At 39.3% G+C, this 23,841-nt stretch overlaps 2 protein-coding genes across 3 annotated transcripts; both read left to right on the forward strand.

Annotated features, from left to right (window-relative positions):
* Nucleotides 1-14: 14 nt before the first annotated feature.
* LOC117028789 (submaxillary mucin-like protein) lies at nucleotides 15-3,139 on the forward strand. The gene is made up of 8 exons (XM_033117663.1): nucleotides 15-273; nucleotides 411-464; nucleotides 876-920; nucleotides 1,182-1,235; nucleotides 1,403-1,456; nucleotides 1,967-2,020; nucleotides 2,142-2,195; nucleotides 3,015-3,139. Exons 1-8 carry the CDS (start codon nucleotides 15-17, stop codon nucleotides 3,137-3,139), a joined length of 699 nt encoding a protein of 232 aa, XP_032973554.1.
* A 162-nt stretch (nucleotides 3,140-3,301) lies between these two features.
* LOC117027957 (submaxillary mucin-like protein) lies at nucleotides 3,302-22,309 on the forward strand. 2 transcript variants are annotated; one of them, XM_033116017.1, is made up of 29 exons: nucleotides 3,302-3,351; nucleotides 3,489-3,542; nucleotides 3,954-3,998; nucleotides 4,260-4,313; nucleotides 4,481-4,534; nucleotides 5,045-5,098; nucleotides 5,224-5,277; nucleotides 6,093-6,137; nucleotides 6,372-6,425; nucleotides 6,563-6,616; nucleotides 7,478-7,525; nucleotides 7,994-8,047; nucleotides 8,210-8,263; nucleotides 8,791-8,835; nucleotides 9,792-9,839; nucleotides 10,141-10,179; nucleotides 11,103-11,156; nucleotides 11,299-11,328; nucleotides 11,720-11,773; nucleotides 12,789-12,842; nucleotides 13,561-13,608; nucleotides 15,507-15,536; nucleotides 17,448-17,479; nucleotides 17,568-17,730; nucleotides 18,077-18,114; nucleotides 19,443-19,553; nucleotides 20,517-20,556; nucleotides 21,219-21,327; nucleotides 21,958-22,309. In XM_033116017.1, the coding sequence occupies exons 1-29, from the start codon at nucleotides 3,309-3,311 to the stop codon at nucleotides 22,139-22,141; spliced, it is 1,746 nt and encodes a 581-aa protein (XP_032971908.1). In that variant the 5' UTR covers nucleotides 3,302-3,308; the 3' UTR covers nucleotides 22,142-22,309. The 2 variants fall into 2 exon arrangements, with proteins under 2 accessions (XP_032971908.1, XP_032971909.1); XM_033116018.1 differs by lacking the exon at nucleotides 5,224-5,277.
* The last annotated feature ends 1,532 nt before the right edge of the window (nucleotides 22,310-23,841 follow it).

Consider the following 23,841-nt stretch of genomic DNA (forward strand, 5'->3'; position numbering starts at 1 on the left):
CCCCTCCACTCTCCATGGCATCTATGGAAAAGGGGGCTCCGGTGGCCACAGTGATCAATAGGCGCGACAGGAAGGAACGTTTTGGAAAATCAGTGAAAGTTGATTTCCTCATAACTAGAGACCCTAAGGAAAGGTGTCTGGGTCGTTCGGGGACGTATCCAGTAGATTTTGAAGAGGGAGCTGAAGCTCTGTCGACGCCTTTGTCTCTCTCATTATTAGGTGCTCCGCCTATGTCCTCCAGGACCACCATTCTCTCTGGTAGTTCACGCACAGGTAGGTGAACAAGAAGACCTCTTCACATGTAACCTCTTCCTGCGGTCGGTAGACCGACTGCGATGAAACGCCCACATAATCCTTTCCGTCATATCCCCAATCCTCAGGCCTCACCACCTGTCCCTTTCTTCTTTCAGAGGCCACAACTTCAACAGAAGGCGGTGGCACTCCTGGCACTGGACCCAGACCAGGTGAGAATGAGGAGCTCGCCGACCGGGGCTTAGCGTTAACTGTGGCTCTTCCTAGGCTCGCCTGTTGGGGGGTTGGCTGTCCCGTAGAGTGGATCTCGTGGCTGCCATTTCCCCCAAGATTAACTTATTAGGGGCGAGCTCGCACAAGTAGCTTCTAGCCTCTCGGCAGTAACTCTCTAAAGAAGCTGGTGGTGAAGGCGGTAGGAGAGATCTCTCACGTGATGGCATACACGTCGCTGAGGTCTCAGGGGGAGCTCAGGAGAAGTATACACGTGAGACAAAGAGAAAGCAGTGTGCGTTCTAAGAGAGGCCCATCCTTTAGAAAGGTTTTCCTGCTCAGAAGAACCATAACGATGTGCAAGGCTTTCCTTGGCACATTCGCTTGATTCTCTGGTTTTCCTCCCACCATAGGCACCACTGGACCACAAGGAGGCATCTCAGCTGGGAGCGGGACAGGTGAGCCTGGGAGAAAGCCACCTGTTTCTCCATCGCAGAATGAAGGGAATGTCTGGAGAGGGTGCCTCGTGCTGGGAATGATACGATTCTTACCGCTTTCTCAATGAGAGGGGACAAGGGATGTGCAGAGAGTCTCACCTCATGGGGAGTAGTGACAGGGCCCTCCGCGCTGACACAGATACACCTAGAGTGCTTCCAAGGGCAGGTCTTCGGGAGACAAACACTAGTCTCCGTGAGGACCTCAGACCCTTTCTGTTTCAGGCACCACCGGCGTAGCCCCTGGCACTACCGTTGCCCCTGGCAGTTCCAACACAGGTGAGGCATCAGGGTGTCACACTATATTCCCCATGTCCCTCCACAAATTAGATGTCCCCTCTGGTATTGCTTTTCCTCTTTTTATACCCCGGGGTATCCCCTTTTCTCTTCCAAGGTCCTTACATGTTGTCACATTACCTCTTTTGTATCTGCCCTCTCTTTCGCAGGGGCCACCTCTTTCCCAGGAGAGAGTGAAACAACCGGATTTGGAATAGGCGCAGGTGAGCGCGGCTGAGCCCAAACCTGCACTCAGTGATGACTTTTGCACACAGTCAGGGGAACCTATAGGCACACTCTTCAATGTGTGTTGTCCAGAGCAAGTTCAGATGTCACACGGGCGAGCCCGTCCTTGCCTTGCCTCCTCATTGCCTCAGCTCACAAGAGCCTTCACTCTTTGACCACCCTGAGGTCAAACTGATGACTGATACATAGAAATGTGGAGAGAAATTACCCCCCTCCCCTCCAGAGAAAGAGACACAATACCTGGGGGCTCAGTCCAGTGGTGATAGAAAACAAATGAACAAATAAACAAACAAACAAATACACAGGCACACAAAGAAGCAATCCAACGGAGCCACCAACTGGTGTTACCTGGGGCACGTTGGATGACTTGTTGGGCCTAAATGTCACAGGGTTATAGTTTGCTGCCACATGACACGCACAGATTCCCATTTAACTCACGTGGTGGACAAGCAGTGGACCCAGGGGTCACCGCCCCTCGCTTGTTGCAGGTACTACGACCACAGGCCCCGGAGAAGCTCTGGAACCTGGCAGTCACAACACAGGTAAGCCTGAAAACGCACGCGAAAGCTGGATATTGGCACCTTAGATGATATATTCTGACATTGGGACAGTGTGCGTTTCCCACAGCCTACTCTGTACTCCTTCCTTTCTTTTCCCTGTCAGAGGCCACGACGTCCACGGGTGGCAGTGGGACCACCGAAGCTGAACTTCCAGGAGGCAAGCTTTTTCAGTTTGAGGCTTTGGTTTCTGTTTATTGATTGATTCACTTTCTTACTTACTTATTTATCTATCTATCGATCGATCGATCGATCGCTTGATTGATCGACTTAATTATTTATTGTTTTATCTTACTTCATTTTTCTAACCCCATTACTGAGTGTGTGGCTACTTTGAACACATGTGTGGGAAGGTGGGCTGAGGACATGAGCCTGCATGTCCTGCGGGGGGCCGCCATGCCAGTCACAAACCTGGGTCATCCTGGGAATTAAATGGCCTCACAGGTCCCCATCTATATTTCCAGATATCCGGAGCCTCTGAGCTACCTGTGGGGCGGCAGGGATGAGGCCAATCGGCCGGCCAGCCCCTGCCTACCAGGGCCCCCGCTCTGTACAATTTCCCGTAGCCCTTTCTAACACTGACCTATCGGGCCTTTGTATCGTTCAGTGCTGCTCTGCAGCCAGTAGAATGGAAGCCACATTAGGAGAGGGATCGCTGAATATACCGCTCGCTTGTACATGCAAAGGCCTGAAAGAACGTTGCCCTGAGGAGTGGTTTAATAACCATCCGTGGGATGAGGAAACGTGTAGTTTTGGAGCTGCACTCCACTAGCGTTCGTAGGTTCCACGGTGGTTTCACCTGGAGCCAGCAGCGGTTCGGAGCCTTTCAAGGCAGGGGGATCCCGTAGATCAGTTCACCATAGGAGAGGGTCAGAGTCCCATGGTTGTACTTTCAACACGGGGACATCCAAATAGCTCAAGTATTTGCGGAGGCACTTTGGGAAGGATGAATCCATCATCTGTCCTTTTCCTGCCTTAGGCACCTCTGTCAGCCCCGGGAGCCCAGTGCCTGGAAGCAGAACAGGTAAGGGTGACAAAAGACTCCCCTCCACTCTCCATGGCATCTATGGAAAAGGGGGCTCCGGTGGCCACAGTGATCAATAGGCGCGACAGGAAGGAACGTTTTGGAAAATCAGTGAAAGTTGATTTCCTCATAACTAGAGACCCTAAGGAAAGGTGTCTGGGTCGTTCGGGGACGTATCCAGTAGATTTTGAAGAGGGAGCTGAAGCTCTGTCGACGCCTTTGTCTCTCTCATTATTAGGTGCTCCGCCTATGTCCTCCAGGACCACCATTCTCTCTGGTAGTTCACGCACAGGTAGGTGAACAAGAAGACCTCTTCACATGTAACCTCTTCCTGCGGTCGGTAGACCGACTGCGATGAAACGCCCACATAATCCTTTCCGTCATATCCCCAATCCTCAGGCCTCACCACCTGTCCCTTTCTTCTTTCAGAGGCCACAACTTCAACAGAAGGCGGTGGCACTCCTGGCACTGGACCCAGACCAGGTGAGAATGAGGAGCTCGCCGACCGGGGCTTAGCGTTAACTGTGGCTCTTCCTAGGCTCGCCTGTTGGGGGGTTGGCTGTCCCGTAGAGTGGATCTCGTGGCTGCCATTTCCCCCAAGATTAACTTATTAGGGGCGAGCTCGCACAAGTAGCTTCTAGCCTCTCGGCAGTAACTCTCTAAAGAAGCTGGTGGTGAAGGCGGTAGGAGAGATCTCTCACGTGATGGCATACACGTCGCTGAGGTCTCAGGGGGAGCTCAGGAGAAGTATACACGTGAGACAAAGAGAAAGCAGTGTGCGTTCTAAGAGAGGCCCATCCTTTAGAAAGGTTTTCCTGCTCAGAAGAACCATAACGATGTGCAAGGCTTTCCTTGGCACATTCGCTTGATTCTCTGGTTTTCCTCCCACCATAGGCACCACTGGACCACAAGGAGGCATCTCAGCTGGGAGCGGGACAGGTGAGCCTGGGAGAAAGCCACCTGTTTCTCCATCGCAGAATGAAGGGAATGTCTGGAGAGGGTGCCTCGTGCTGGGAATGATACGATTCTTACCGCTTTCTCAATGAGAGGGGACAAGGGATGTGCAGAGAGTCTCACCTCATGGGGAGTAGTGACAGGGCCCTCCGCGCTGACACAGATACACCTAGAGTGCTTCCAAGGGCAGGTCTTCGGGAGACAAACACTAGTCTCCGTGAGGACCTCAGACCCTTTCTGTTTCAGGCACCACCGGCGTAGCCCCTGGCACTACCGTTGCCCCTGGCAGTTCCAACACAGGTGAGGCATCAGGGTGTCACACTATATTCCCCATGTCCCTCCACAAATTAGATGTCCCCTCTGGTATTGCTTTTCCTCTTTTTATACCCCGGGGTATCCCCTTTTCTCTTCCAAGGTCCTTACATGTTGTCACATTACCTCTTTTGTATCTGCCCTCTCTTTCGCAGGGGCCACCTCTTTCCCAGGAGAGAGTGAAACAACCGGATTTGGAATAGGCGCAGGTGAGCGCGGCTGAGCCCAAACCTGCACTCAGTGATGACTTTTGCACACAGTCAGGGGAACCTATAGGCACACTCTTCAATGTGTGTTGTCCAGAGCAAGTTCAGATGTCACACGGGCGAGCCCGTCCTTGCCTTGCCTCCTCATTGCCTCAGCTTACAAGAGCCTTCACTCTTTGACCACCCTGAGGTCAAACTGATGACTGATACATAGAAATGTGGAGAGAAATTACCCCCCTCCCCTCCAGAGAAAGAGACACAATACCTGGGGGCTCAGTCCAGTGGTGATAGAAAACAAATGAACAAATAAACAAACAAACAAATACACAAGCACACAAAGAAGCAATCCAACGGAGCCACCAACCGGTGTTACCTGGGGCACGTTGGATGACTTGTTGGGCCTAAATGTCACAGAGTTAAAGTTTGCTGCCACATGACACGCACAGATTCCCATTTAACTCACGTGGTGGACAAGCAGTGGACCCAGGGGTCACCGCCCCTCGCTTGTTGCAGGTACTACGACCACAGGCCCCGGAGAAGCTCTGGAACCTGGCAGTCACAACACAGGTAAGCCTGAAAACGCACTCGAAAACTGGATATTGGCACCTTAGATGATATATTCTGACATTGGGACAGTGTGCATTTCCCACAGCCTACTCTGTACTCACTCCTTCTTTTCTTTTCCCTGTCAGAGGCGACGACGTCCACGGGTGGCAGTGGGACCACCGAAGCTGAACTTCCAGGAGGCAAGCTTTTTCAGTTTGAGGCTTTGGTTTCTGTCTATTGATTGATTCACTTTCTTACTTACTTATTTATCTATCGATCGATCGATCGATCGCTTGATTGATCGACTTAATTGTGTATTGTTTTATCTTACTTCATTTTTCTAACCCCATCAGTACGTGTGTGGCTACTATGAACACATGTGTGGGAAGGTGGGCTGAGGACATGTGCCTGCATGTCCTGCGGGGAGGCGCCATGCCAGTCACAAACCTGGGTCATCCTGGGAATTAAATGGCCTCACAGGTCCCCATCTATATTTCTAGATATCCGTAACCTCTGAGCTACCTGTGGGGCGGCAGGGATGAGGCCAATCGGCCGGCCAGCCCCTGCCTACCAGGGCCCCCGCTCCGTACAATTTCCCGTAGCCCTTTCTAACGCTGACCTATCGGGCATGTGTATCGTTCAGTGCTGCTCTGCAGCCAGTAGCATAGAAGCCACATTAGGAGAGGGATCGCTGAATATACAGCTCGCTTGTACATGCAAAGGCCTGAAAGAACGTTGCACTGAGGAGTGGTTTCATAACCATCCGTGGGATGAGGAAACGTGTAGTTTTGGAGCTGCACTCCACTAGCGTCCGTAGGTTCCACGGTGGTTTCACCTGTAGCCAGCAGTGGTTCGGAGCCTTTCAAGGCACGGGTATCCCGTAGATCAGTTCACTTTTTGAGAGGGTTAGAGTCCCATGGTTGTACTTTCAACATGGGGACATCCAAATAGCTCAAGTAAGTGCAGCGGCACGTTTGGAAGGATGAATCCATCATCTGTCCTTTTCCTGCCTTAGGCACCTCTGTCAGCCCCGGTAATCCATTGCGTGGAAGCGGAACAGGTAAGGATGACAAAAGTTTCCCCTCCACTCTCCGTGGCATCTATGGAAAAGCGGGCTCTGGTGGCCACAGTGTTCAGTAGGCGCGACAGGAAGGAACGTTTTGGAAAATCTGTGATAGTTGATTTCCTCCTAAATAGAGACCCTAAGGAAATGTGTTTTATTCGGGGACGTATCAAGTTGATTTTGAAGAGTATTCTGAAGCTCTTTTGACGTCTTTTTCTCTCTCATTATTAGGTGGTCCGTATATATCCTTCAGTACCACCATTCTCTCTGGTAGTTCACCCACAGGTAGGTGAACAAGAAGACCTCTTCACATGTAACCTCTTCCTGCGGTCGGTAGCCCGACTGCGATGAAACGCCCACATAATCCTTTCCATCATATCCCCAATCCTCAGGCCTCACCACTGGTCCCTTTCTTCTTTCAGAGGCCACAACTTCAACAGAAGGCGGTGGCACTCCTGGCACTGGACCCAGACCAGGTGAGAATGAGGACCTCACCCTATCGTGATTGGCATTAGTTTGAATTTCATGTACTCTCCCGTTGGAAGTGTGATTTTGTATGTTTGTTTCCTTTATCTTATGCACATTTTTTTAGGTTTTGTATTTTAGCCATGAGGTTTAGATACCAGTGTGAAGCCTTACAATATTACTTTCCTAGATAATTTTGATTGTTTTTCTGGTATGATTGTTATCCTGTGAAGGCATATACATTACTAAAATATCATGTTGATCCTTAATTTTCTTATATCTGGGAGGAGTAAGCTATGTGAACTCTGAAATATGACTATTCTATACATAGATTTCCTTTCTCAACATTCAGAGACGATAGTCTGTAGTTTCCTTGGCACATGTAAAATTTCTTCTTGTTATCGTCTCACTTGATACTCCACTTCATTTCTAGTAGGCCAAGCTACTAGGAGTGGAGTGTGACTTTTGATACTGAGAGTAACCCAACTCTGTTTTCTGTTTTATATGAATGTAATGTCTTTAGAGGATTCCTTACATTGGTCATTACTGTTTTTACTTTCCTAATGATGTGGGTCATAGAGAATCCATATTATTCTTACTTCAACAGAAATTATTGAAAGGGTCCTTTGATGTAACAAATATACGCCTAGAGTCCTTCTAGAAGCAGGTCTTCAAGAGACATATATTTGTCACCCTTAAGATCTGAGGCTGTTTTTTTTTTCAGGTAACTGAGGCATCTCCTTTCATCACTATTGCTCCTGGACATTTTAAACCAAGGCACTCAAGAAGGAGCCTTAAGGAGAAGTGCACTACCTTTTCCATGGTACTTGAGTATTTTCTCATCATCTCTATCCTATTGTTCTTTGTACTAGGAGCCACAACGCTTATGGAAGAACATGGATCACCTGGAATAATCACAGGTGAGCTCTGTTAAGGCACTAATTGTACTTTCTAATAACTTCCCAATAAAAATGAAATATATAAAAACTCTGAATTTTTCATATTTAGAATATTTTGCAAAACTTTAGCAGATATTCAATATTTGACTTCAATAAATTTAAGTTAGAGAATTCAACTTTTCCTTCTTCTGCTGTGCTCTCAGGAGCCTTTCTCAAGGCATCATGGGGCCCAGTCCCTGAGAGTTAGGGATAATCTGTGTGCTAATCTATTTCCCTTAAGTAAATCCTGAAAAAGTGACCCAATAGTGGTAGACTGTCTTTCAAATTTGCTGAGGATATAAAGTGTTTCATGGGATATCTATGGATGGATTCTTGAGACTAGGAAGTCGAGAAAAATAAATTTATTTCATGAGACACTTTGTTGTTTGTTTAAAAGAGCTCATGCTCATTTCTTGATGGCAAAAAGTGGACCAGTCATTCTTATTTCAGGTACAAATGAAGACGTCTCTGGCAAAACACTGGAACCTGGAAGTACCAACACAGGTATGGAATTCTATTTGTGTCCCCTCAAGAGTTATAGCCCATGGGAGCCTTCCTTTGTACCCTCTATACCCCAAGACTTTACTCCTTTTGTTTTTCTTCTCTCCTTTTGTTTTTCTTCTCTCAGAACAAAAGTCTTTACTCCTTTTGTTTTTCTTCTCTCAGAAGCCACGACTTCTGCAGGAGGTAGTGGGACAACCCAAGAAGAACTGCCACAAGGTGAGGGTTTTTAGTCTGAATCCTAGGGCTCTCTTCATTTGTGTATTTGGGTTGCTGCAGTGAATAAATGACTGGGCAGTAGTTTGAGGAGGGACTTGCATTTTCTCTGTGGCCATATTGTATGATATCGACCTGATCATTATTCTGGTTGGGAATTACAAGACCTCAGGTGTCTCAGCCAGGTTGTCCTCAGTATTCTCGCTTATAGAGGTATTCTTTATTTGGGTAATGCTTTACCCAAAATAATAATAATAATAAGTATTATTATTATAACAATAACAATAATAATAACATGTATGTATACTGCATACATCTAAGCCCCCATAACATCTAATACTTCATACCCAGCTTACTTCACCTAATAGCTTACCACTTTCTGTAATCTTTCTCATTTATTTATATGTAATGTTTATTTTTTTATCTCCTCTCTCTAGAAAGCTTCATGAAGGCAACTAATTATCAAAATGCTCTAAGTTATATCAAAGGGCATTATAAAGATTAAAACTATGCTTTATTCTCTCCTTTAGGTACCTCTATCACACCAGGTGGATCTGTCCCTGGAACTGAAGCAGGTAAGGGACATTTAAAGGCTTGATTTCCTCTTACTACATAGTGAAAGGGAAACCCAGTAGCAATACATCCATTCCAGGTTGACCTGGGAAATGAAATGCTATGAAATTGTACATTTTCCATTTTCTTCAGAGGTAGAGTATCTTCAGGAAAGGGCTTCCTGTGATTTAGGGCCACACTGATGCTTCCAAGATGAACTGGGGAGGAAATACTCTGTTGCACCATTTACTCTGAAGTATCCAGGTCGTATGCTCAGCAGGAATGAGAAGTGAAATGAGAGCACAGAAGAGAGGACTGCACTAATGATAGGGATTTGTCAGTCATTCACACTGAAGCTGAATAATATTCAATGTCAGCTATAATTTAATATATATCTATAGTCACAGAATGTGAAGTACAGCATAGGGAATAGAGTCAATGGAATTGTAATAGTTATATACGATGTCAGAGGGGTAGTAGATTGGGGGAGGGGAGTTATCACTTTGTGAGGGGTATAAATGTCTAGCTATTACATTGTTTTGTACTCCTAAAACTAATAAAATAAAATGTCATTCACTTACAAATGAGATTTGAAATTGTGGATGCTGGTGAGTTCATTTAGAGTGAACACACAGAATGAGAAGAGAGGACAAAGTAATTAAAACATGAATCCTTAGGCTTTAAAGGGTAAAGAAGCCTCAAAAAGAGAAAGAGTGGGCTCAATGATTGCCAATATGGATTAAGTCAAATACATAAGACAGAGTGTTAGAGTAATGGGATGTGATTCAGGAGATGGGACTGGTTCTAAATTTGGGGATTCAGAATCTCAAATTAAATAGGATCAACCAGAATTCTCAGGGGACATTTTTCAGAGGGCCTAGCCTTATAGTTATGAAATTTTAAAATTGTAAGTACAGTTTTGATATAATTAATTAGAATTTTAAGATTTGTAATCCTTTTCATTTTTTTTAACCTTCAGGAGTCACCAATATCATTCCAGGGAGCCAATATACTGGAAGTAAAACAGGTAAGCATGGGGAAATTAAAAAAAAAAAAAGTGAGGATGGGGAAAGCACCTATCTCCATCCTGCTAATTCTGGAAAAGAAGGATCCCAGAAGACCGGAGTTTACCACAGGGAATAAAACAGAGCAAGAAAAAATATGTTTATATTTCACCTTCTGGGGCAAGGAATCCTAGAAAAGGAATACATTTCTTCATAAAAACACATGAATTTTTCCTAAATCATGATCTCCATCCAATAAAAAAGACATTGCTGCACATAACACTTTCTTTCTTCTCTCTCCCATCCCTGGAATGACTGGGACAGTCTCTGGTACTACATCGTTACCTGAAGGTTTCAAAACAGGTGAGTCAAATAGTGAAAGGAATTCTTTAAGAATCTCTAGGGACAAGATTGTATACTGCCAATCTTTTGTAAATATTTTCATATTTACACACTGTAAGCTTCACCATTTTTCCTCAATTGCTGCTACAGAAAGCACATTTTTTGAAAAAGGTGTTGAAACCACTGAAGCGGGAATTTCATCCGGTGAGTTTTGCCGGATTTTGTATTGTCAGTGAGTTTTCCATTTGAGTTTACAGATTGTGAATAAAAATGAGGATGGCTGGAAAGTGGTTGCTTTTAATTTAATAACAGATCATAAGGCCAACCTACATTAGCATCCTACTTTTTCCTAAAGAATATGCCATACATGTATTATCTAGATACAGTTTTTTTCCTTGAAACTTTACTCTGGTTTTTTTTTTTTTTTTTTTTTTTTCTTTTGGTCTGGCAATCCACAGTATTAGTAAGAGTCACTAGTAGTAAAGAAAGTAAGTGGAGATCACTACAATAGATGAAAGAGAAAAATTGTCGACTAAGGCTTTTATAAAGATTCCTAATCCTTGACCATAAGTTTAGATGCAGTTTTTTTTTTTTTTTCTGGTTTCCTTCCATTGTTCCATTGGAGAACCAGAGATATAAGTCACTTGAAGAAAATCATGTGAATATAAGTTAAGTATTCTCTAATTTAGCAATTGGATTCTAGATTGTTCTAGATCTAGAGAAATAAGATCTATGAGGCAATTGTGATTTCCTCGCACCATGTTTTCTTTGAACATGCAGTCATTAGAAAGTGCATTGAAAAATATGCCAGGTTTAACATTTGGTGCAAGAAAAATTGTTAAACTGTTTTGTATTGCTTCCAAGAAACAGGAACACATGCCAATACTACACTCTTCTTAGGGTGCGAAAGGCTTTGTGAGGCTCATCCTTCCCTCTTATTACAGGTATCACTGGGATAGCCTCTGGCACAACCGTTATTCCTGCAAGTGCCAACACAGGCAAGTAAATACTGAATAATTGGCTCTAAGTAGTTAAGCCTAAGCAAATAAGAGCCCTTCTCTGAAAGTGACTGTCTATTGTGACTGTCTATTGTAGCATCAACACAGCAGTCTTGACCTCATTCTTGTTTGCCTTTCTTAGGGGCCACCACTGGAGTTGGAATGGAAACAAGTAAGCACTAGTGGTTCAAATAAAATATGTTGCATTCTCATTAATGAGAGCCTCGATGTAGGGGACTTTGAAGGCCCAGGAAAAAGCATAGAATGTCATGAGGAATGTACATTTCCAGCCACCTAAGGTTGACTTCTTGCTCTGAGTTTTTGTGTAAGTTCATAAAGGTGAACAAGAGCACCCAGTATACATTCCTCCTACAAGATGTAAATCCATGAAACCTCATCTGCTCAAGGGGGTGATTTTTTGTAATTCACAAAGGTACTTTATGGGCTAGCTGCAGCATTGGCCCAGACTTTCATCAGATTTACTTTCTCCTCTTGCTGTTGATCTTTGAAAATAGTGACAGGAGATGTGTCTGATATGAAACGTTCTTCATTTGCTTTTGTAGGTGCCTCTGTAATATCAAGTGGAATTACTGGTTTCCCAGAAAGTTCCAGCCCAGGTAATGGAAATTACTGGCTCAGATGAAATTTACATGCTAAATATTCTTCTCCTCTTTAACACCCAAGAATTTCTGATAACCAATATTTATCTCTATGAATGACTATCCAACTTGAACTGTAAAAGAAAAGTTGCACCGGATGAACTTAAATAGACAAGGAAGACTTTATTTAAGACTATTACAATAGCGGTCAAGACTATTGCTCCAGGGGTGAGATTTTTGAACTCAACACCGCTGAAACAAAAGACAGGAGGGTGTTTAAGTATTGGGGTGAACTAGTGGAAAGATACTGGAGTGTGTTAGGGGAGAGTTTGTTTTCTGTGATTAGGCCATCTATGTTTTGCTAGTTGGTGCATAGAGAATGAAGTTAGGCTCCTACCTCACAGAGACAGGGAGATAGGGATGCTATTATTCTTGATGATTATATTTCAAAGGGGTGACCCCCAGGTCTCTGAGAAAGACATTGCTGACTTGTGAAACTGGCCAGATGCTGGGGAAAGGTTTACATCTCAAAGAGGCAGAGAAAGAATTTACAATTGCAAATTTTATAAAGTAAAGACTCTAAGAAAAGGAGTGTAGGGATCTATAATCAGGAAGAAACATGTTTAAATTTTAATCAGGCTGAGGGGAACACTAAGCCCATCTTGATCAACACAGATGTTTTCTCATTTTCTCTCACTCTGTCCCCCCAAAACTAATACAGGAAAATAAAAAACCCTCAAGTTATAGGATGTAAAAGAGTTATGTGGGGAAAAAGTTTTTGTCATTTAGAGAAGTGGGGTCGTAAGTAAGAAATTTACTAGGGACATAGGAAAATATTTAATTTACTTCTGGGAGCAAGTTGCTGCTAAGATAGGGACCTCTTATATTTCAATGGCAGGAGCATGAACTAGCCTTAGATGCATTAGTACACTCCAGGTGCTTTGAGTACACTCCACTTTCCATGAGGAGATGTCTTAGGGCATGCTCTTTTGTGACCAGAAGAAGTTCATTGCTCTTCCCCTACTCATTTTAGGTACCTTCAAGGAAGCATCTGAAACAACTACTGCTCCTGGAATTTCTACCATGGGTAAGTCAAATAATAATAAATGAACTTTGCTTGATGGCATCTCAGGAAGACAGGATAGCTTATCAGAAATTAAACTCTAGCTTCTCCAGTCCCCTATACTCACTACTTTTAATCCTGCCTTAGTCACTGTTTTCACATGAGTCAAGGAAACCTCTGGAACTGGAATGCAAACATATGAATGCTGGCAATACAAACTCTTTGATGATCAGTGTACCTGTGATTATATAGAAGGAGTTCAGTTTGGGGAGAGAGAGACTGGGGAAGAAACAGAGAGAGAAGCCAGGAAGATTAAGCTTAATTTTCTTTTGGAACACAAATTTGAATTTCAACTAGGGATATTCTTTTTTCCTAGGTTATTTTTTTTTTTTTTTTTTTTTGGCGGGGGGGGTTAAGCTTTCACCAAACTCCTCTCCTGAAGACTTAGTTACGAGCCTCTTAGGTTGAAATCTCTGAGTATGAGGTTATGAAATTTGCTATTCCTGAAGTTTTTTTATATTTCCTTTTCGCCTCAGTGTCAAATGGAATAAAAACAAGCCTGAAAGTATCCTTCTCAGATAAAATAAATGACCCAAATGTACTGGAATGAATTGTCTATTCCACACAAAGTTATCCCTGAGCATGAATTTGTGTGATCATTTTGCCCTCACAATACAGAGACTTGATATGCATACATGTTATTCTAATAAAATGACAATACTATCCTTTTATTTCCCCTCAGAAACTACTGTAGTAACAACAGGAGATCAAGAAATTGAAAATAAATCAGGTCAGTATGGGAAAAGTCCTAATTTCTTTGTTACTTATTCAATACAATAAGGTATTTCTTTAATACCTTATATGTGTTATACTCTGTAGCAGACACTAATAGCAAAAAAATCAATAAAATATTGCCCTTGCCATTTTATTACTTTGTACGTGTGTGTGTGTGTGTGTGTGTGTGTGTGTGTGTGTGTGTGTGTGAGAGTTGGGGGAGATTATTATGGGCACAGATACTATTAGGTTGGTGCAAAAGTAATTGCGGTTTAAAGGTTGAAAATAACTGCAAAAACCTCAATTACTTTTGCACCAACCTAATATCTTTACAATGTGTTTAAAGTTAACCCATAAACACGTACAATTATGGCCCCAGAAGTGCAGGGAGAGGAGTGTTAAATTCTACCTATTAATTGCTGGTATTGAGTGATGGCATCAGACAGGATAAAGTTTAACATTGGCTGGGGTGAGAAGGAAATTCTACCAAAGAGCTCTTAAAAAGACGGAGACATGAGACAGCATGAGTGAACTCAGAAATCAACTAGATATTGGTAATGACTGTACGAGTTTCAGGGAAGAAATGAGATTGGAAAGGCAAGTAGATAAGAGTTCATAAAGAACCTTATTTACAAACTTAGGAATTTATCCTTCTACTAAATAGGATCCCCTTAAGGATTTTATTAAGAAAGTGATATGATCATATAGGTGTTTCAGGAAAATTATTCTGATAGCTATGTGGAGATTAGGATATTTTTCTTTATGGCTCCTCTTACAAATACCTTCAGTGAACTCTTGGAATTCTGGTCAGGGAGGATTTTCCTGCTGCATTTATGCCTAATAGATCATTTCTCTCTCCTGTCGCTGGTTTCTGCTCATCTGCTAAACATTCATGATAGGAGATTAGCCTCACATCCCTCTGTAAAGAGAGACATTTTATCCCCCAAAACTCCCACTTTTTTTTTTAATGATAATCTTTTTTTCTTTTTTAATTTTATTGGGGAATATTGGGGAAGAGTGTGTGTCTCCAGGGCCCGTCAGCTCCAAGTAGTTGTCCTTCAATCTAGTTGTGGAGGGCGGCAGCTCAGCTCCAAGTCCAGTTGCGGTTTTCAATATTTAGTTGCAGGGGGCGCAGCCCACCGTCCCATGTGGGAATTGAACCAACAACCTTGTTGAGAGCTCGTGCTCTAACCAACTGAGACATCGGCTGTCCCAAACTCCCACTTTTTAAATTTATTTTTCTGTACCTATTATTTGTCAGTGTCCCTTTCCCTAAACATGCAGACATTTTAAGTTCCTCTCAAATTTCTGTTGCTTCTAGGCCAGCTGTTTGCTTGGTAGATAGAATAAAAATATTAATTTGATTTTTAGCAGTTTGAAAATATCGTTTAAAATTTATTGGTAAATTATTGGGTTGACCAAAATATGTGATGTATGAAGCCTCCAAAAAGCATTTGGTGGGCGTGGAGATAGAGCAAGATTGAAATATTTCAAGAAGATAAAAAGGGGATAAAAGTTTTTAAAGGATTAAAACTAGGTAACTAAAACTACTTATATTTTTCCTAGATCTGAATTATCGTCTTCCTTCTTTGATTATGTGTTTTCTTGCCCTATTCATCAGAGTTGTCTTTCAAAAATTTTTTTCTTTAGTAAGAGAAGTTTACCTTAATATTTTCTCATTTCTCTTTAGATTCTCATATTCCCCTCAGATTAAAATTCAAGATCCGAATGGAACACTCTCTAATGGTGGAATTTCAAATGCCATAAGAAACAGAAAGGGAAAATAGATGGGAATATGTCTGTTTGTAGGACTAGCAATGTAGCCAATTATTTTCAGTAATTAGGTAACTATATTTATCTCCAAACTATTCCCATAACTTTAGAGGCTAATCTGAGCTGTCTGTTCTTATACAGGATGTCCAGCATCTCTTCCACCACCTCCAGGTAAGAATATCTGCACTTGAAAATCAATCATTCTGCATTAATGACTCTTGTAAATCAAACTTCAGAGGTCATGCCAATAAAAGTCCCTAGCTATGAATATATTATATAATAGGAAAACTTAAAGTGGATACATTTAGCTTTTATTCACCAAATAGTGAATGGTAGTCTGTTTTCTCCCACACAAAGTAATAAAGCCAAATCAAACAAATACATGTTTTTAGTCAAATTAGAGTTTACCTACAAAATAAAGTGTTTTATGTAATTATATGATATCTTGATCATAATATTGTCACTTGATAGTAGTTTTTTGAACTAGATAATTTCAGCTTTCTTGAGGACTGAATTGTAGCAAGAAAAATAAGGTTAACTAACATTCAGTAATTTTAGAATTCCTACTGTTCTCAAGCCAATGTAATGTACTTTGTACAAAGTGGCAAAAGTTATAAAAATCATTCTCTGATCTTAGGATATAGGGGAAGAAGGAATATTATTAAAAATATATAGGCAATTTTCATATAAGGCTGAAAATAAATTTCACAGTAAAAAATGCACAACATGTATTATATAGAGTGCATGTTATGTGTCACATATATTTACAGACAGTGTATACTTTGGAGGGATCGTCATGTATTTTACAACAGAATTGGAATTTGAGAACAATATGTAGAGTAGTCCAGGGTATATAAATGAGAAAAGTGAGACAAACTTGGGAATATAGATTGGATCCACATTATGGCAGACCTCAGAAGCTAATGCCAAAATAAGGTATTTATTTTACAAGGCTGAAAAGGGACATCTACAGTTTTCAATCAAAGCAATCATGAGATAAAAATTAGGCTTTAGGAAAATTATTCGAACTGCACAATAGAAATTTGATTGAATCAGGAAGAGGTCTGAGTCAGAGTAACCCCTGAAAAAGCCAGATTATGCTATATCAAGGATAATAAATTTCTGGGGTAGTATTGTACCAAGTTGAACCAGGAAAGGAAGGGATTAACGTGAAGATGAAAATACTGGATTTTGCAGTAGATTATATGCCAAGTGATGGAAAGGAAAGAATCACAATGATTTCTAAGTTTTAAGTTTTAATCATTGAAAGAATAGTTTGGTCCTTAATAGGAGGCAGCCAGTTTAGATAGAAAACTGGTTTTAGGGGCAAGATGATAACAGTCTGTTTTGTGTACACTGAGTTTCAGGTTCCTATAGATCTGCTGGTATGCTACTTATTAAGCTGAGGGTGACCTGAATCCATAGCTAACGTGAGATGTTTGGACTGGGGCTAGAAGTTTGAGAGTCATCTACTTGATATACAGTGGACACTGTGGAGATAAGAGGAAAGTAGCAGGGGAAACACTAGAGACAAAACGAGAGGAAGGAGGAAGAGCTAATAACAAAGAGAGACACTAAGAGTGTTGAATCTGAAGGGAGGAGAACAATTTCAAGAAGATGAGAGTTACAAATGTCAGCTATGGTAGGGAACCTGAAAAACTGGAAGGCCCTTGAGACTGGTAATTACCAAGTCTTTGTGACTTGTAGGATTATAGAGACAGAAGTCAGACTGTAAATCAGAAAGTAAAACAATACTCAGAAGATTTATTGACCACTGGCAGGAGATATTAAGAATTCTCCTCTGCTGGGTCTTGTAAAAATAAAATATATGTGTACGTACGCATATATATATATATATATATATATATATATATATATATATATATGCTTGTTAAGGACACTTTGCTCAAAGTAGGTGTGTACATTTTTCTTTTTCCTTTAAGGCACCATACGATCCTCCTCAATTCTGTGTCTCTGAAATCCTAGTGCAATTAAAATATTGGCTACTCAGTGGTTGTCTACAAATAACAGAAGGTTATATTTTATGAAATTTAATTAGCATTTATCATTTCATGTTAACAGTTTGCCATGGTCCCCTGGGAGAAGAGAAATCTGTAAGTAGATGTTTTTTTCTTTACTTTAATCCAAATTTTCTGTCATTCCTGTATTTGAATAGAATTCTAACTTGGTTTGTATCTGTAGCCTGGAGACATATGGACGGCCAATTGCCACAGATGTACCTGTACTGATGCAAATGCTGTAGACTGTAAACTCAAAGAGTGCCCTTCTCTACCCAAATGCAAAGCTGGAGAGAAGCTTATAAAGTTCAAAGCTAATGATACCTGCTGTGAAATTGGATACTGTGGTGTGTATTCATAATTCATTATTTGAATTGAATAGAATAATTGTTTCCTTATTCGCATATTCAAGAGATATTTATTGAGTTGCTAATATGTGTCAAACACTATGCTAGATAGATGTGATAAATAAAACAGAATCGGTACTCGTTCTCTTAAAATTTATTATCTTTGGAGTGAGAGAAACCCAGAATTAACAGTTATGAATATAATCAGTAAATTAAAGAGAGATGATGGTATTATGGGAAGCTCATTATAATTGACTGTTAATACAATCCCATTTATAATTTCTGTTTTGTAAATAAAAAAAGAATTATGTTTATTTTAGGGTAAAATAATGTATGTATTTTTCAGAGCCAAGAACATGTTTATTTAACAACACCAACTATGAGGTAAGGTTGTCTCTACTTTACAATATTATTATTAATGTAATTATGAATAAATGCAGGCTTTTTCAGCTTTTAATATGAAAAAAAATCTTAAGTTCTGGTGGAGCAGAATCTTTTCATTTTTTCCTATATTCATTTCAAAAGGAATGTCAAATGTAATACTCAGCATAACTTGCTCCAAAGGGAGAAAATATACTTGGTTGCTAACCAGTTAGCAATGGAGTTTCTGAATAATATTTCCCATGGGTCTCACCAGATGGAGAAGACACACTTTGTAACATTCAAATCAATGATCAGAGTTAAACTGTAATTATGCCCAGAAAGATCAGAAGACCAAACTGTCAGAGATCAAATAAGAAAACCCAAAAGACTAGAACCCATTATGTGACTATATCAACAGAATATATTCGGGGGTGGATTTTGACAATTGATTTGGCATTTTGGAACAAGCATCAGGAATTAAAAAAAAAAAAACCCAGATCATTCTCAAATTGATATTAATACATTTGAACTGGTGACACTAAATATTAAATAAACTAAAATAAAATATATGTGGTGTGTTAGGAAATATATAGAAGCAAATCCTATGAGAGGTTTAATTTTATAATTCATTTATCACAGTCAAATTTCTATCTGGGCATCTTAACTTTTAGTTTCCAAAAGTGACCTGGCTTGAGAATCTATGACAGTTTTTAAACATCAAATATGTTTAAAGAACAAAGGAAAAGTTTTACCTCTAATCATTTATATGCAAAATAGTTGAAATAATAAAATCTCAGTTTAGTGGAAAGTTCATTTTGTAATTTGAGGCCCTGAAATAAACACAATTTCCCAAACTAATGTTTGAATTTTGAACATAAATTAATTATAAAACCATCTAGAGGGCTTTAAAGTATAGAAACACAAGCAAAAATAAAAGTAAGATGTCTTATCAGACTTGTCATTTGCAACAAACTTATTTTGTGCCATTTTTTTCCATTTATATTTATTGTTTGTTTTCCCTCAGAGTATAACAAATTGGTCAATTGACTGTTCACCATAAAATAACCTGCCTTGAAAATACTTGAAAACTATAATAGAGTAACTATAGGCGAATCTTACTTTGAGAATCTTGACACATTCTGTGTTCTCAATGAGGAACTTTGATTTATTCATGGAAGTAGAAGGCTTTCAATCCACCTTCTCTTAAATATTAACCTAAAGGCTGACAGTACCTCTGGAAATTCACTAAACATCATGAATTTGAAAAATTTGTACACGTTTTATTGTCAACCTCAAAAAGAAATTAAGGTGAATAATTATTTTGTTCCCTCCCCTTTCTTACCTCCCAGATTGGCGCTTCATTTGGTGATTCCAATAATCCATGCATCTCCTACTCCTGCCAAAACACTGGTTTAGTTGCAGTAGTCCAAGATTGCCCAAAGCAGACCTGGTGCTCAGAAGTAAGTCATCTTCTTAATCAATAAACAAGATTAACTTCTCATGTTCAGTACAAACACAACCTGTCTTCTTTCACGTTTGAAAAAGTTTATATCTGGCCAATAGACATAAATTTCTTGTAGATTTCATTCCAGGTATCTTATCTACCTTTTATTGTCAAGTATATTTTTTATATCAAAGATATATTTGCAGGCTCTATAAAACTTAATCTATTGCTATTATAGAAGAAATAGTTACTGTAGAAAGCGTTTTGCTATTTTCAAACAAATAAAAAATCCTAGTTATTTTTTAAGGCTCGTGGACTCACAATTAATAATTTTCTATAAAAATAGAAAATTTCCATATAATCACACATGTTTTTATATTCAGGTCTTTTTTTGTGACCCAGTCTTTATTTTTATCCCTCCCAAATATGGGGAGAGTTTTGTATTCAGGAATGCTTAAGTTTAAATTATTTAAGGAAGGTTTAAGGTTAACTAATTTTTCTTTCTGAAAATATAATTGATAATATGGTTTAATGCTTTATTTTAGAACTCCAATATTGGATAACAACATTTATTCAGTTTTTATTGAGTTTTTGAGACATTAATATGTTTAAGATTGCAATAATGTATAAGGTAAAAATTCCTGCCTGTGAGAAACAATGTCTAGTAGTAACATCAGTATTAAAATATTTTTCAATTAATATAAGTAAGGAGTAATTTTTTTTTTATTCCTTTGCATTTTATTTTAAAGAAAAAATTAGTTTAAATATCGTTTTTCCCTTTTGACCCACTGTTGAAAAAGTTAGTGTAAACACTCAGTCTCATTTTTATTACTCCTCTCTCCCATCCGTGCTTATTGATCTGAGATAAGCATACTCATCTGTTCCATTTCGCCCCTTTGTGATGCTAAGTAATGTTTCACTAATTATAGAAATTACAGAGGATTTTCAGTCTTTTTTTCTTTTTTTCTCACCTATATAGAAAGACAGAGTCTACGATTCAAACAAATGTTGCTATACATGTAAGTAAAATCAAGCTCCACATATATAGGAAATACAAAGTGTTAAAAAAAATTTAGTGTTTCTTTAAACCAAATGGCAGGTCATTAACAGAAAGTCTCCTGTGTTTTTGACACGACAGATATTATAACCTATATGCATAAACTAATCATTGTTATTTGTATAGAATGTATTACATAATTACTTGTTCATGTTGGTTGTAACATTCTTCCTGGTAAAAACCAGTGGTGCTTACAAGGGAGAAAATTTAATTTTCATGAAAGAAAATTTAGCTTGCTCTCCTAACATCAGCAGGTTATGTTGTAAATTAGTATATTAAATCATAAGGATGATCAACAATGAGAAAATAGATATCAAAGACAACCCTGACTCTCCATCTTCCCTTCCCTCCCCACTTTTCTTTACTACTTCTTTCTCCCCTGTTCCCTTCCCCCTTTCCTTCTTTCCCCTTCTCCTTCTTCTAAGATAGTGATACAGCAATGAAAATAAGATAACATTTATTGAGTATTAAACAGGTACCTTGTGCTGGGTGCTGAGATAGTTAATCCCTTCAGTAACATTGTCAAGTAGTTATTATTATTCTCTACCTTATGGTTAGGAAAACAGACTTCGCAATTGTTAATGTTAAACTTCATTTCTGACTCTCTTATCCATTCTGTTTTAGGTAATACTAATTGCAGATCTTCACTTGTGAATGTGACTGTTAAGTACAATGGTTGCAAGAAAAAAGTTGAGATGGCAAGATGCACAGGGGAATGCAAAAAGACCATCAAGTGAGTTGTTCTTTGAATGTGTGCTGTGAGTTAATTTTGGAACATTGTGGAAGAAATTAAGCTTCTAAAACATCATATGGAAAGTTTTTACATGATATTTAATGATATCTAAAATAAACATTTTTCAAAAATAATCAATTATTTTGAAGTAGTTTTCTAGATATATCAAGCATAACACATTTATGGCAAATGTATTTATTTTCATAGTGATTACAGAGTACTTAAGCAAATACTCTTGCTTAAAAGTATTTTTTAGACTACCACTTGCATTTTAGACATAACATGTATTACATGTTTTCCTTTATATATACTTTCATATATAGACTAATATATGAAAAATAATAACTTAGTATTAAGTTGTACCTTTAAGTCTGTTTTATTTTTGTACCATAATTAATATGCAATTATAAATCTCCATTTTGAATTTCTTTTCTTCTTTTTTGTTTTGTGGTCTTACATATCGCTTATCACTGGTCCACATCACAAATTTATAGTAAGGGAGAAATGGAATGCAAGTTGTAGGGAAATAATGAATTGGTTGGGAGGCTTTCTAAATCACCTAGATGATTAGAAGTTGAGCATTGATGTCACTTTATTTCAAAAAATATTGACTACTGATTTTTTTTTTAGGTACAATTATGATATCTTTCAACTGGAAAATTCATGCCTTTGCTGCCAAGATGAAAAGTACGAATTCAGAGAAATTGTTCTTGACTGTCCTGATGGCAATACAATACCTTACAGATACAGGCACATCACAGTGTGTTCTTGCTTAGACAAGTGCCAGCACTCTATGAACTCAATGGCCACTTAATGTTAACATTACCTTTCCAACAGGCAGATATTTATTTTATAAGTGAACAAAAATAAAATCACTAAATTGCAAGAGTAAGTAAACATTTGTATCTCACTCAACAAGTGAGTTTTCATTATGAGGTATTTTGTTCTTTTGTTGACTGGTTCTGAAAAATAAATACAATTTTGCAAGCAATTAGTGAGCACATGTGTTTATTTTATAGCAATAAGAATTCTGCAAGTCAAGGAAAAACTGAGTCATATCATGGGTCTCCAGTATGCTTTTATTGTACTCTTCATCTCATGAGGTCATTATCCTGTTTTGCTCCTTCCCTTCACTGTTAAAGTTATTGAAAATATAGTCTTTGTTCTCTTTCCATACTTCTCCATGCCCGTTGCCTTGCTCCTTTCATTCTACTACAACTCCCTCTGCTTAGAACACCAGCAGCCCCCTTATAAATTTTCTGTAGGGTCTGATATCATTTCTACTCTTCCTTTCTTGACAATTTTTCTTAGTGTTTCTGTGGCATCATTCTTAATTATTATAACAGTCCTATGTTTTGTGAACATCTTCACTTTTGCAAGTCCTTTAAATCTTAGTTCTCCAAAGTTGCACACTGTCCCTCTTCTCATTTTATTTGGGCTTCTTAGATTATTTCATCAACACAGGTAGATATTTTTATGCACTAAGAATTTCCAATCTATATCTCCAGTCCCAACCTCTTCTCTGAATTACAGACACATTGATACAACCCTGAATTTACTTTTCTAACTTAATGTTCTATAGGTATACCACAAACTCAGCAAGACCAAAACTAAACTAAACGTCATCCGCCTAACCCACTCCTCTACTTGTATTTTATATGCCTATTGAGGTATTACTAGTTAGCTAAAAGGAAAAGTTGAGGTTCATTGACATCATGACTGTCACTTTCTACAACTGTACATTCTACCACTTTACTACCTCACACACATATCCTTCTTCCTATACATGTATTTTCAAATGTGCCTTGTACAACCTTGTTTACATTTGTAAACCACGTACAGTTATTACCACTTTTATTACCTTCCCAAACCCAATTTATCATAACTCATTAATGTACTACTCACCTTTCTATGTTACTTGAACTATTGGTAAATTTAACCACTTGAAACACTGTATGTCCAATGATGGAGGAAGAAAATTGATATGTCAGTGTATTGGTAACTGTCAACAAAAGGTGAATAATAACTAAACACCGGTGGATATTACAGGTCTGACTTCTACAGTTGGTCCCAACACCTTTGACTTTCTTTCATATTGGTCACTGTTTCCAATTTTTCTTTTTAGTCCATACCAAAGTTTTTTTTTAGTTGGAAAAATTTTCAGGGGTTTGAACCCTTGAAAATCCAAATGGATGAGGTTGTAGGAGTTTTTCATTATATTTTACATTAGGGAATGATAAAACACAGAGTTAAAAATGTACCTACTTCTCAATTTTTACTGTGTGGCAGTAACTCTATTTTCCTTTGATAGTCAGAATTGATCAACCCAGACAATATAATAGCGGCATTTTCTGCTTAGAAAGCCTGCTGTAGAATCACAAAAGACACAAAATGGCTGGCATGGACCTTTAGCAAATGGGGAAGAATATAAATGTTGATTTCTGGTTCAGCTAATATATCACATGCTGTCATCAGCACACCAACCTCACAAGTACTATCTTTCAGCTGATATCA

This window comes from Rhinolophus ferrumequinum, chromosome 10 (assembly GCF_004115265.2).
Source record: "Rhinolophus ferrumequinum isolate MPI-CBG mRhiFer1 chromosome 10, mRhiFer1_v1.p, whole genome shotgun sequence".
NCBI lineage: Eukaryota > Metazoa > Chordata > Mammalia > Chiroptera > Rhinolophidae > Rhinolophus > Rhinolophus ferrumequinum.